General features: G+C 49.1%; 1 protein-coding gene across 1 annotated transcript in view; it reads right to left on the bottom strand.

Moving 5' to 3' along the window:
- Positions 1–13,064, bottom strand: part of LOC146206614 (protein kinase C iota type-like) — a 29,778-nt gene extending 16,714 nt beyond the window's left edge. Inside the window, exons 1-5 of the mRNA XM_084591369.1 lie at positions 12,664–13,064; positions 12,513–12,590; positions 12,221–12,415; positions 12,062–12,159; positions 7,629–7,765 (exon numbers count right to left, since the gene is read on the bottom strand). Of these exons, the coding sequence (XP_084447495.1) occupies positions 7,629–7,765; positions 12,062–12,159; positions 12,221–12,415; positions 12,513–12,590; positions 12,664–13,011 (856 nt within the window). The 5' untranslated portion in view covers positions 13,012–13,064. The remainder of the gene's footprint in view (positions 1–7,628; positions 7,766–12,061; positions 12,160–12,220; positions 12,416–12,512; positions 12,591–12,663) is intronic.
- Positions 13,065–13,864: the final 800 nt, after the last annotated feature.

Genomic DNA, 13,864 nt, shown 5'->3' on the forward strand with positions numbered 1-13,864 from the left:
AATTAGCTATATACTGCGGCCTTTTCTGTTCCGGAATTAGTTTTACTGTGTTCCAGTGTAGAAAAGCATGACAAGTGGTAACATTGAAAAACTTAGTTCAAAAAAGAGCACTTCAGAAATTGAAGGACATAATGGATTAACGTAAATTTTTTAATCCCTCCGCTCTTCAGTAAACATGACTTCCTGAAATCTATGCAGGTTTGCTATTTACGTTCGCTGCAGTATACGCATCAAAATAGATTTACGATACATCCAACCTTGTCCAAACTATGACTACCTTAACCGTGATGACAGCGAGATACGAGTATATTGCCGCTAACAATTCAAATCCTTATTCTTTTTCGACAACCGCCGGCATGCGGCCTTATCGCTGTGATTGTAGCATACGGATCAATTATGGACTGTTTGTTCATGCTCATTGTCGCGAGACGCAGTTTTATCAGTTTTCTGTCGCGAAAGATGCGCCACGATGTATCTCAGTGAATTCCGGCCACTCGCGTGCGTTCCTACAATGTTTCAGATTATGCTAGTAACCATTTGCGGCTAAAAGTTTCTTCGCCGGGTTTAAACTGGGCGTTCATGGGTGCGACGGACATTAGTAATTCGATGACTAGCGAGCCCGTTTGTTGCTATCGACGCCACCGAGTTCCTTAGTTATTTTGAGGGCGCAAGTCAGCCCAATAAAGAGCCCATTTAAGGGCTACTACGTCTGTCTACTCCTTAGTGCCCACGACATTGTCATTACCACGTGGCGTCTAGTGGACGGTGCTGAATCCCGACATCGTGACGTACACCCGAAGATGGCACCCGTCCAACAGAAACCACCTTTGGTTTTCATCCAGTCCTGTGATACTCCCTGCTTCCAAGGACCATCGGATGAGGATGCAGAAGACTGGCTCGACCTGTTTAAACGCGTGTGAACGTACAACGCCTGGAATGATGAGTCCCAGCTAAGGCAAGCCTGCTTCGCTCTTCAATGATCTGTGCGAATCTAGTTCGAAAATCATGATACATTTTTGAAGGATTGGCAGATATTTAAGACGGAGTTTTTGACAACGGTGTCGTCCGAAAAGAAAGAGCCAAGGCCCACCTTCAATCCAGAATTCAACTCCCGAGTGAGTCTGTCCTATGTTGAAGAGATGAAACGTCTCTACCACCGCGGGCCGATCCCAACATGACAAAAAAAAAAACAAGGTTAGCTTCCTAATGTGCAGTGTAAAAGACTAACTTCTAGCTGTTCTTTTACGTCAGCTACCGAAACCCATGGCGGAATTCACCCAAGAAGCAGCTAGCATTGAGAAAAAATTGGACGCCTGAACCCACTAGTACAACTGGCCACTTCACGTCTTCAAGTACAAGCCCCTATGACGCGCCTCACCTACATGCGCGATAACCTTGCGGGATCTTATCCGTGATATCGCCCGCGAAGAATTATGACAACTCCTGCCATTGTCCCGACAGCCCCAAATAGCGACGCTTGCGGACGCCGTCCGCGAAGTAGTTCAGTATGCGCTTGGCTCTCCGTCATCGTCGATTTCAGCCCTCCTCGACGCGGACAAGCTGCTTCTGCACGCCGCCCCTTGGCCCCGTCCGCCAAGCCTACGAACGACCCTCAAAGCCTCAGGAACTGCGACGCCTGGAGGACAGCAAATAACTGCGCAATATGCCTCCACTGCGGTGAAGCCGGCCATATCCTTCGTCACTGTTCGTACAGACGGATTGACTTGTGTAGTTTCGCCGTAGACGTCGCACGATCCATTCCTGTCTAGCATCCATAGGAAATCGACCAGTTTCTGCGCAGACGAGAGCATGCGTCGCCACGCTGTCTATCCTGATCTCCATCGCCGTTCAGAGAGCGCTTTGCGTCTCCCGGCCGCAGCTACCTGCGGGAAAGATCCCCTGTAGCCCCCATAGGGAAAACAATAAAGGCAGCAACCTTTCGAGGTGCCGTTACTACACGGCGAGCTAACGAAGATCCTCCGCCGCCGACGGCGAGTGACGACGCCGCAACAATTACATCGCCGCTGTGCACGACGACAACATCGACGACAACGCAACCACACGTTAAACTAACGCCACCGTCCAGCGGAGTGACCACAGTGTGCCCCGGTCGCGACCATGGTACACTACGAAGCCGAGACCGGACGGCGAAGCCAGCATGCAATGCGAGAACACGAACAAGGGACCTCGAAGTTGCTGCCGACGGTCGCACCGTTACCGCCTTCATTGACACCAGAGCCGACTATTCTGTCATCAGTGAAGCGTTCACCGCCCAGCTCAAAAAAAGTGACAACCACTTGGGATGACCCGCTAGTCCGCACCGCTGGTGGTAACCTTATTACGGCGTCCGGACGCTGCACCGCATGAGCAACAGTGATAGGGCGTACTTATCTTACGAGCTTCGTGGTCCTACAGAACTGCTCGCGAGACGTTATTCTGGGTATAGATATTCCCAGATGATCATCGACCTTCGCTGAAAGCTCACCAAGCTCTCGACACACAACGCCATACCTACTACGACGACATCGACGCATCATATCGCTCTAAACGTCCTCGACGAAGAGTTAACCATACTGCCCCGATCAAGCCTGCGTGGGCAACGCGACACTGAAACCACTAAAAGCGTCGTCGAACGAAACACCCAGTTGCTCTTGGAACGAGTGCTTGGCATCGCAAGTGCTGTCGCCCATCTCCGGCTAGGACAAGCTCAGGAACTGGTGACTAACTTACTCGAAGAATACTGGCATCTTAACGAGGGCACGACGACCGCTTTCCTCGATACGCTATCAGATACCCGATAAGTATTTGCCCTTCCCGACCAGCCCACAAATGTTTAACCCACTCGAGATCAGCTCACGTTCTATATGAACACGGCACGACCCAGGAGAAAACAAGACAAGATTCGCACTCTTCTTGGAAGCTACAGCGAGTGCTTTTCGTCAGCTTCGAAGGCACGACAAACTCCGTTGGCAAAGCACCGTATTATCACGGACAAATACGCCCGACCTCTTTGTCAAAGCCCCTATTGTGTATCGCGGCGAGAACGCCAAGCAATCCGCGATGAAGTCGATGAAATGCTTCGTTACGACGTCATCTGGCCATCGAACAGCCCATGGGCGGCTCCTGTCGTTCTGGTAAAGACGAAAGACGAGACACTTCGTTTTTGTGTCGATTACCGCCGTTTGAATAGCATAACGAAGAAGGATGTTTACCCTCTCTCTCGCATCGGCGACACACTGGACCGGTACTGTAATGCAAGGTACTTCTCAACGACGGGCTCGAATAGCGGCTATTGGCAAACTGAGGTCGACGAAAGAGATCGTGAGAAGACCGCGTTCATCATACCAGACGGCCTCTTCGAACTCAGAGTAATGCCATTCGGCCTCTGCTCCGCACCTGCGACATTCCAGCGAGTGATTGATACCGTACTGGCTGGCTTGAAGTGGCACATATGTCTGGTATACTTAGATGACATAGTTTCTCATCTTTTCGAACTTTGAAGACCATTTGAAAGGGCTTCGCACAATGCTCGAATCAATCAAGCCGTCAGGCTGACGTAGATATCAGAGAAGTGCCATTTTGCTTATGAGGAGCTGTTGTTCCTGGGCTACATACTAAGCAAGGACGGATTTGCCCAGACCCAAAATAAAACAGCTGCGATTAAGCAGTTTCCACTGCCGGCTAACAAGAAAGCAGTGCGCCGATTCCTTGGGCTGTGCGCACATGAAGCATTTGTTACGAATTACTCGCACATCGCCAAGCCCTTCACGAAGCTTACAAAGGCTAACGTGTCATTTAAATGGGAAGCACCGCAAGCAGAAGCCTTCCACGAACTTAAGCGCCACCTACGGTCCCCTCCTGTCCTAGGTCACTTTGATGAAAACACCGAGACTGAAATTTACACCGACGCGAGCAGTGTGGGCCTAGGCGCCGTTCTCGTTTGGAAGAGTGCCGGGCAGGAGAATGCTATCGCGTATGCTAGCAAGTCTCTCTCAAAAGTAGAAACCCATTACTCGACGAAAGAGAAGTAGGGCCTCGCGACAATCTGGGCCACTTCAAAGTTCCACCCGTACCTATACGGTCGACCATTCAAAGTGGTAAGCGATCACAACGCGCTATGCTCAGTTCGAAAATCCTTCCGGACGCCTTGCTCAATGGAGCCTACGTCTTCAGGAATTTGACATTTATGTAGTCTACAAGTCTGGCCGCAAGCATTCCGACGCAGACCGCTTATCCCGAGCACCCGTCACGCTCCCACGGAAGAAGACGACGGCGACCCCTTCTTGGGACCGGTAAGCGCCAGCAATTTCGCACAACAGCAGTGCTCGGATCTTTAGTTGCAAAATCTAGTAGATTACCTAGAAGGCAAGACCTTCTCTTCCGGCTATCTTGAGACGTCAGTTGTCGTCCTTCGCATTATACAACAGCATACTCGTAAAAATAACTTCGCACCCAATAGAACCGCTCATCCTTCTTGTTCCTAAAAGCGTCAGTAACATTCTGCTAGCGTCTCACAATGAGCCTATCGCAGGGCATCTCGGCTTTACACGCACACTGCGCCGAACTGAAGAGAAGTATCATTGGCCGCGATTAACCGCCCACGTTGCACTTTACGTGAAAACGTGCCGTGAATGTCAGCGACGCAAGACGCGCCCCCGATCAGACCAGTTGAGCTAGTGAACAACATACCGCTCCCGACTTATGCCCTTTCAACAAATTAGGATGGATCTGTTTGGTCCATTCCCGACTTCATCAAAGAGCAACAAAAGGATCAACGTGGCAATCGGTTACATTACTCGCTATGCCAAAGTAAACACCCTTCCTAATGGTGTGCAGCGGAAGTCAGCAAGCTCTACGTCGAACGCATTCTGCTGCGACACGGCGCCAAGTGCCCATCAAGGAAAGCCTCAAACAAGTATTACAGAAGTCACTGTGTGCCGTAGAATGTTCCCTGAGGCAGTCGTGTACCACCCGTTCTGCAAGTTTTACAAAGAACTGATGTCAGAACAATCAGCTGAATAATATTGAGCTGAAACATTCCCTTGTTTTATTCTGATAGCTTTCTATATTTTCCACCCATCTGGAAGCCGTTTCTTTCCAGGGATAAATTGATGACGTGAAAAACAAGAGGCATTAGGCTAAAGGCTTTAACGTACCACCTATTCGAATGAAAATCTTTGTTTAAGGAGAATACTCATTCCCCCTGCATAGAGGCCGTTTACAAACGGCGACATTCAAACTTCACTTCCGCAAAAAGCATGCAGTTTTCAATGTACCGGTGAAGACAGCTGCCACATTTTGATCTGCTTAAGCGTGTATGGGAACGTACTTTCTTTTTTTTTTTTTCAGACTAGCATTCACGTCCATCATTAGGCCCATGTTTGGCTGACGACCAATACTACCCTGGGCATTTTATGGGGGGAAGGCATTTTTACAAAGACAAAGTTAACTTCTTGAGTTTACGGGCGCGTAATATGACATCAAACTTATCAAGCGCCGCTGAATATTTCGATTGTAAAGAAATATTTGAGCCGATATATTATATTCTCGGTCCTTTCCCTCGATCCGCCGGGGGCAACCGCTGGATAATCATCGCCACAGACTACCTGACTCGATATGCCGAGACCAAAGCGTTACCTAGTGGTACAGCATCTGAAGTTGCCCATTTCTTTGTACACCAGATCATGCTGCGGCACGGTGCTCCGACCTGTATTATTACTGACAGAGGGACTGCCTTTACTTCACAAATGATGGCCGAAGTTTTTCATATCAGCGGTACGGCGCATCGAAAAGCTACTGCTTACCATCCGCAGACCAACGGGCTGACGGAAAGGCTTAATAAGACCATTGCGGACATGCTGGCGATGTATGTCGACGCCCAGCACAAGACTTGGGATGCTATCCTACCGTATGTGACATTCGCGTACAATACGGCAGTCCAAGAGACGACACGCTTCACGCCGTTTCGCCTAGTTTACGGCAGGGAGGTTCGGACGATGCTGGACACAATGCTCCCGTGCGAAACAGATACCGAGCTTTCTACCGACGCCGAGCACTTTGCCCAAGATGCTGAGCAAGCAAGCCAACTAGCACGCGTCCACATCGCCCAGCAACAGGACAAGGATTCACGCCGGTACAACTTCCGTCACAAACAAGCTTCCTACAACACCGGGGACCAGGTGTGGGTGTGGACTCCTGTTCGACGCCGTGGCCTATCAGAAAAGCTGATTTGCCGTTACTTCGGACCATATAAAATCTTGCGGCGCCTCAGCGACGTTAACTATGAGGTGCTCCCAGATGGCCCAGAGCAGAGAGGCCGTCGGCTACCTCGTCCAGAGACAGTTCATGTCCTACGCATGAAGCCGTATTTTACGCGGTAACTGAAAGGCGGCATCTGCAAACTTTTTTTTTTTTTCGTTTGCTTTTGTCCACCTGTGTGCACGTGTGCCGTGTGCGTCACGCTTAAGGAGGGAGGAATGCCAGGGGGCGCTCGGAGCGAAAGACATTGATGTGGCGCTCGGAGAAAAAGGACGAAGTGAATCGGCTCCGGACTCGCAGGACGTACCTAAAGCTTGGACCGTGTAATTACACCTGCACCGGCTCTGATAACCTAGCCCTAGTCGCCAATACCGTGACAATATGCTCAAGCTTCAACGGAAAAAAAATTATCTGCCAACGCTGAACACTAGTTTTTCGTCAGCATACACAAAATTTTATACTAATTTCATACCAATTTCATGTCACAGTGGTTGGAAGATGACATGACAACACTAGGATTTGTCACCTAACCACCCTTACGACATTGTGTCCACACGACGCTAGGAATTCAGAAAACATCATTACTGGGCGCATGAAACTTGTTATCAGCTCAGCGTTTTGAGAAATATTTACTGCGCTGCCTAACTAGCATAAAAAAGCTCCTTATTTCAGGTTTGAAGGATGTTAACTTCGGCTGGAACCGAGAAGCCAATGTTAGGTGTAGCCTAAACTCAGAAAAAGCTGCGAGTTTGTTATATGCGCATAATTGTGCAGATTGCGCCACGGATGCTTGACGCAGGACGGCGTCATACTCTTGCTAACTAAGATATGCTGTGAAGTTTTTCATATTGGTTTTAGGAATTAAACTTTACTGCTGTGGCAACGTTCTCAGAGTTATTTATGTTTCTTTATCTGAGAACACAATGAGATTATTGATTTCATTTTATAGATTGCCCCATACGTCGTGCGCTAACTTTCCGAGTACAAGCCAATAGGACTGTCGAATCTAAATTGGACAACGCTTAAGTTTTCTAAGGGTTGTCATGGCCAGCCCTGTGAAGAAGGAGGCGCCTCAAAAATTCTCCACATCGGCAGCGATTCTATGGGTCTTTGCCTACTCCATTTTTCTGTATTAATTTCTATAAGGGCGCATAGATATCGCAGAACCCCCGTTATATTTTATATTTGTCTTTTTTCCTCAGAGACTGTCTGTCGTACTGCTGTGTTCAAATACGTTAAAACGCATTTAGCTCACTTTACGCACTGCCAGAGGGTGGCGAGCATACTTCTATAAACGCTACTTGAGAAGATATTTTCAAAGAAAACAAAAATAAAATACAATTGTTGTGAGGACGTGAAAGACTGCCTGCCTTTTTCGTGCACGTGCTGTATGGCCAAGGCGACCTGAGCCGACAGCAGGCGAGCAGTCTCCTCCTTGAAGGGCCCCTTCTTGCGCACCAGGTCGCGGATGGAGCCCTCGGGCAGGTACTCCATCACGAAGCACCAGCTGCGACAGACACCGTGCGCTCCCATCAGTTTGGAAAACAAGGACCACGCCCCAGTGGACGCAGGGAGGGTGGAGTGCTTTGATGACCCGTGGTATCTTTTGGGGAATTCATCAGGCTTTTTCAATAAGCAATTGCCACCAAGTAATCCAGTTTGTTTCCTGGCTTTTCTTACTATACACTCCGTTATGCTACGATGCGTCCTTATTTGCCTACTACATGTAATTTTATTTCTCATAAATGAATTTGATACATAAAATCTGCGATAAATCTAATCCACCTAGCATTTCTACTGGCGCGAAAGTAGCACGCACTCACATTCCCGCACTTTGGCCTAATCTATATGCCGACCCAAGAGTTCGGAGAGAAGGCGCCACCGTGCAGGAAACCTTCCATAGAATCACGACGGCAGCAGTCTGATGGTGTAAAAGACTGTTTTATGGCTGGTGTGGCGTGTTGAGGGGGAGGGGAAGTCCGCGTTGACGTCCCAAAGCAATTCAGGCTATGGGGGTGCCATAGTGGAGGGCTCCGGATTATTTGATGATTGGTTTGGTTTGTGGGGTTTAACGTCCCGAAGCGACTCAGGCTATGAGAGACGCCGTAGTGGAGGGCTCCGGAAATTTCGACCACATGGGGTTCTTTAACGTGCACTGACATCGCACAGCACACGGGCGCCTTGCTTTTCGCCTCCATCGAAAAGCGGCCGCCGAGGCCGGGATTCGATTGGGAACAGTAGTCGAGCGCCGTAACCACTGCGCCACCCCGGCGGGAATATTTGAAAACCTACGGTTATCTCACATCTACCGCTATGGCAAAATATACGGGCGCCTTGCGTTTCGCCTCCTTCGAAATGCGGCCGCCGTGGGAGGGATCGAACCCGTGTCTCTGGCTCAGCAGTCGAGCGTCCTTAACCCCTGAGTCAACACGGTGGGCGAGGGTGAGAAAAAGAAGTTAGAAGTCGGCTTTAGCTTATACGAGGCGTAGTTAGGATTTTACAACAAAAATACCTCCATGAATGGCACCACTATTTCTCGCACGTCACGCGCGGCGCTTGACGCGACTTCTTCCCGTTGTTCACCATAGCATTCTTATTTAGACGGCGCGCAGTACACTGCCTTTCCGCGCAGTTCATTTAACTTGCGGTTATGCTCAAAATTGTGTGCACAACTCGAATGCGCGTGTTCGGGTAGTGTATTCTGCTGGTCATTTCCAAGCAACTGACTACGCGGCCAAAAGAACATCAGTCTAGTAGAACATTCTTTTACCATCGTAATGGTCGGGTCAATGTTTGGATAGCTTTTTGGAATATCGCTGAATGATCCTGCGCGTTTTCTTACACCGATTCAGCCGCTAGGCTTCCCTCCGCACGCACTTTGTAGCCCGGCACACAGATTCTTGCAGTATTATTACTGCCGCAGGTTCTCCGAGGATTACGCTTTTTTTCGCTATTAGAGGCATCTGAACTAGCGTTCCTTGGGTTTTACTGCTTTTCTGAACGCAGCCTACTGCTGCGCTGCAAGCACGCCCCAATCGAAAGCCAGTCGGATCACTTGTATTCGCACAGAGCGGAAGAGGCGTTAGTGAAGCGCGCACACGCGCACAGCGGAGCTGCATGCAAGAGTTATGGTTTCTATGAAGAATATAGTTAGGCTCACGCCTCATTCTCAAAGCCGGTTTTTCCTTCTTCCTGAGTATGCACCAACAAGTTCAGCTAAAAGTGCTTCCCTTGTTCCGTCACCTCCGTCATCTGATGGAGGAGCACCTACGCCATGCGCCCTTGCTTTAAGTTTCCATCTCGCAAATTGTGGCGAACTTCTTTATTGATAAAAGAGTTCATTATGTTCCTAGATTATTTCGATATCGCTGATTGTCAAGAATGATATTGCTGGAGTGTACATTTATGCTGCGCTTTATTACTGGCTTAACATATTCGTATTGTTTTGGCGCAGTATGCGTGGTGTCTGTATACTGCTACTGAAACTGAGCTGTTCTAACTCCAAACTCTTTTGCTAGAACTCGCGAGACAGCGCCTTTCTCCCTTTTTTTTTTTTCATGCCAAATCTCGCATCATATTACTTCCACCGCTCCTGTAGAGTCGGCCACCACCACCGTATCTTTTTTTTTTTTTTTTTTTCATGAGGGAGAGTCAATTAGAAGCAGCTAGGCGCTGCTCGTACTGTAACATCTCATTCCTTCCGTGATGTGGTTTTCCCCGCAATCGCCATCGCGCCACAGTGGCGACCAGACTTTCTGGTTCAAATCGAAAAACATAGATTAAATTACGCCACATTCATTCCCTGAAAATTCTCGTTTCAACCGAAAAGTGTCTGCATATCTTATATGCATGTCCCAACTAAAGCTGGCTACTCAATAACAGTTACAGTAAGTCAATGCAGAAAATTAAGAAATGGTTGCAACAAGGAGCGCGGTGAGACAGCAGTTATTTAGAATTTAGTATATTGTTCGGAGTTATCAGATGAGGCATCGAACCCCGAATTTAGACATGCCGTTGCAGATCAGAAGGCTCCCTCGCTAAGTACTGTCAGCTAGCGTAGGTAGGATTTTGCGCTGCCCGTAAGTTCACTGCCAACTTTAAGCAGCCATCAGCGCGGCGCCATACATACTAAGGCACCAAAGTGTCATCTCCTGGTATCCGCAACGGTTAAGCAGCATGCAGGTCCTTCGCTGCCTCATTATGCGAACCATACGGTACGCGGTGCTCTCGTTTAGCCCAGAGCACATGACAGAGAGAGATGCATGACTGACAGATATTTAAACTAAACTTCCTTTACGTTTTTGCTTCAAGGTCCGATAAGTTAATTTAGAGTTTGTTGCTTGTTCATTCCGACTGCTCAACCTCATTCGTACAGGATAGCTCTTATTGCAGATATTTATGTATTTAACCAATACGGCTACATGAACTGCTTGTTATTTCAATGAAATATATTATCAATGACAGTGTACTTCTCTAGAAGAACTTTTTTGAGTAGAAAATTATTCGCCAAAACAAAAACTGAATGTCGAGTTCTGAAACAAACATCGAAAACGTCCGCCAAATTTTCGAAGCAAGAACCGAAAGTCAAACCCCTAAATACGGCTGAAAGCGCAGAAGGCCGCGATGTTGAGTTCCCTCTGACAGCGACGGGCATTATGCAGTCGCGAAGAAACACGAGAACCCAAGTCCACTCTGGTTTCAGCGCGTGATAAACAACGACCCCGAAACTCTCGGACGCAGAGTCATGTCACGTGCGCCCAAGAGAAATCTTCGCCTGCGTCCTTTTTTTGACGAGCATTAGCATTACTCCCCGGGTCGGCCTTTGGCGTAGGTAGGTTCCCCGACCGACAGTGGAGACCACGCAGATGCACCTCCTGGAATGCGTCCTGCCGAGCGTAACAAGAGAGTCTGTGGACCATCGCCTATATAAGCGACTGTACAATGAGAAAATTTTCTAATCGGTGCCTCAACTAATTTAACACGTTCACGTAGAGGAAACGCGCATTTAATGCACTTGGGCAAAATAATTTTCTAAGCAATGGGAAAGTACAGAGATTGTGCACTAAAGAAAGACAATGCACGTTTCAAGGGAAGCTTGACGCGGTGGAGTAAAGCTCCACTGTGAAGTAAAGCTGCAGTTTATTTTTTTATTCATTCATTTATTCATACCTCAAATGCCCGTGTTGCGGTATTACATGATAGGTGGGATGTTCGCAGCGGGGGAGCCCAGTTCTCGCTCGTGTATACCACACTGCTGAGAAGCATGTCAACAAGTCTTAAACATGCGGTGTGAAGTCGCAATGTATGCGCCTTCTGGGGATGGCAGGGACGGTCCTACGTAAACGAACCACACTATGTTTATTTAGAGTATTGTTTAGTGGAAATTTAGTGACATGTTGTACATATGCGCGACACTCTGTAACGTGATCTGCTATCGTATCTCAGTGTGTACTATCAACTTTTACCGGCGAAAGGCGCGAAAGCGGAATGCGTTCTGATTACAAGCTAGACTGGCTAGCCGTCACCAGCGCGGCTTTCAGAAGGCACCATCAAACACTGCCATCCGCGTTTCATCTACTGAGTGACTTCCATTCAATGAACGTTTTCACAATTTATCTTTCTAGAGTAATGTACTGAGCTGCGCCCATGGCGGTATAGAATGTCGCGCCGGCTGGAAAGGTGCAATGAAATGTCGTCAGTGGGAAAAGTTGGGCGACGTGTCGACTGCTCTCCAGCGATTTCAACAGCTGAGCGAACCTCCAGAGTTACTTGGCGAAATGCACTGAAGCCTAGCTCGTCTTACCCTTTGGCCGTCTCGAAGTAGGCGCGGAAGGTCACTACGTAGGGATGGTCGGTGACAGCCTCCCAGACGGATTTTTCAACTTCTACGCGCTTCCGCTCCTGCAAGGCATACGGCCCCTTTTAGAATGTGCGACGCGGAAACGCTGCCATTCAACTCTACCTTTTCCGGGTTTTGGTTCTTCTTCCGAATATACTTGAGCGCCGCCAGCTGCCTGTTGACACGGTGGCGCACCAGGTAGACTATGCCAAAGCTGCCCCTGCCTAGCACGTTCAGCGTGACCAGAGAGTCGAGGTTCCAGCTGACTGTCTCCTTAGGGTTGATCCAGATGTCAGTGACCACCTTCTTCGGCGCACTCTAGCAGAAGGAAATACACTCATAAGGCATCCAAACTCCACCCCTATAATATCGCGAAAACCACCGGCTGCATCGTCTGTAGTTCCCGAGTACTTACAGAATCTAAAGACGAGGTGGACAGACCCGTCGGGGTCCTGCTCAATGCAAATTCCTCATCAGTTTGAACCCGGGAAAACTGGAAAAGCGAGAGCGAACTACAGACGATGCCAGATCGTGGCTCGAGAAAGCGCTCTGGGTGGGCAACGTACCGCAGTGCTCGTGCCAGCCTGGTCCATGAACGACTCGACCTTCTTGTCAGCCCCATCCATCCCCTGCTTCTGTTCGAGTTCCTTCTTCTTGAGCTCGGCCTTAGAGTCGTGCGACCGGGACTTTGCACGAGTCGCCTTCGGCTCGACCTCGGCGGCCGCCTGGTCGTGCTCGTCGTCTTCCTGGGGGCGCTTTTTCTTCTTCTTTTTGGACACCTTAGAGCAGGTGGGCTGCTGTTGCTGCTCCTCGGGCTCAGCAAGACCGGCGTCGGGCGGAAGAGGACTCATCATATCCGAGGACTTCCTTCGACCCGCTACAAGCTCCTTTACGGCCGCGTTCCGCGAGGCCATAGAATAACAGCCGCCTTCTAGCTGCTCCAACCGTGCTGTCGACTCGACAGGAGGCGTCGCCAAATTTTGCCTGCACCGCGCGATATGGCCCAACCTGAGCAGAGGTTCACTTTTCATGCTTTCTAGAGAGTTCCTCCGTAGCCTATGCAAGTTTTCAACGTGTGCACAGACCACAATTACCAATGCCCGCTAACATGGATCCCGCGGCTATCGACTCACTTCTGCAGACAGCCTAGAAAAGTGAAGGCCCTTTTTACACGCTGTTCCCACCGAAGCTGCTTTCAGGACTAACGCCAGCCCCACATTTAAGTGCATGTTTCTTGTGCAGACAATTAAGCACCAGCTCTTCATGTTACATGGACACCAAAGCTTGCTACCTACGAATTGAGTTATTAGGTCACAATGAACTGAATACGCGCGCATTCTTTCTTTCCGGTTGGCTTACACCAGGCAAGAAAGCAGCTAAGTCGCGCCTGGCACCAGGCGCCTTTTAGTAGAATACTCCCTGGCATCGTTTGCACTTCTCCGAAACTACACAGTGAACACGAACCTTTTCGCGCTATCTAGGGCTCCGGAGCCTCTATAGTATCGGATAACTGTCAAAGATGACAAGCCTCCTAACAGGCACCCCTAGATAGCGGAAAAAGGTTCGTGTTCACTCTGTAGTTTCGGAGAACCGTCAAAAATGTCAAGCCTCCTAACAGGCGCCTGGTGCGACAACGTTTAAGCTTTTGTCTATGGCGCCTTCCCATACACGGTTCGGACGTTTTTAATCAAATGTGGGCGATGATGACAATGAGCCCCAATGCGCTTCCAGTAGTAATGGCGCGGTGTTTGAAAAGGCGCCGGTTGC

The sequence above is a fragment of the Amblyomma maculatum genome, chromosome 1 (genome assembly GCF_055883805.1).
Source record: "Amblyomma maculatum isolate TAMU_Amacu chromosome 1, ASM5588380v1, whole genome shotgun sequence".
NCBI lineage: Eukaryota > Metazoa > Arthropoda > Arachnida > Ixodida > Ixodidae > Amblyomma > Amblyomma maculatum.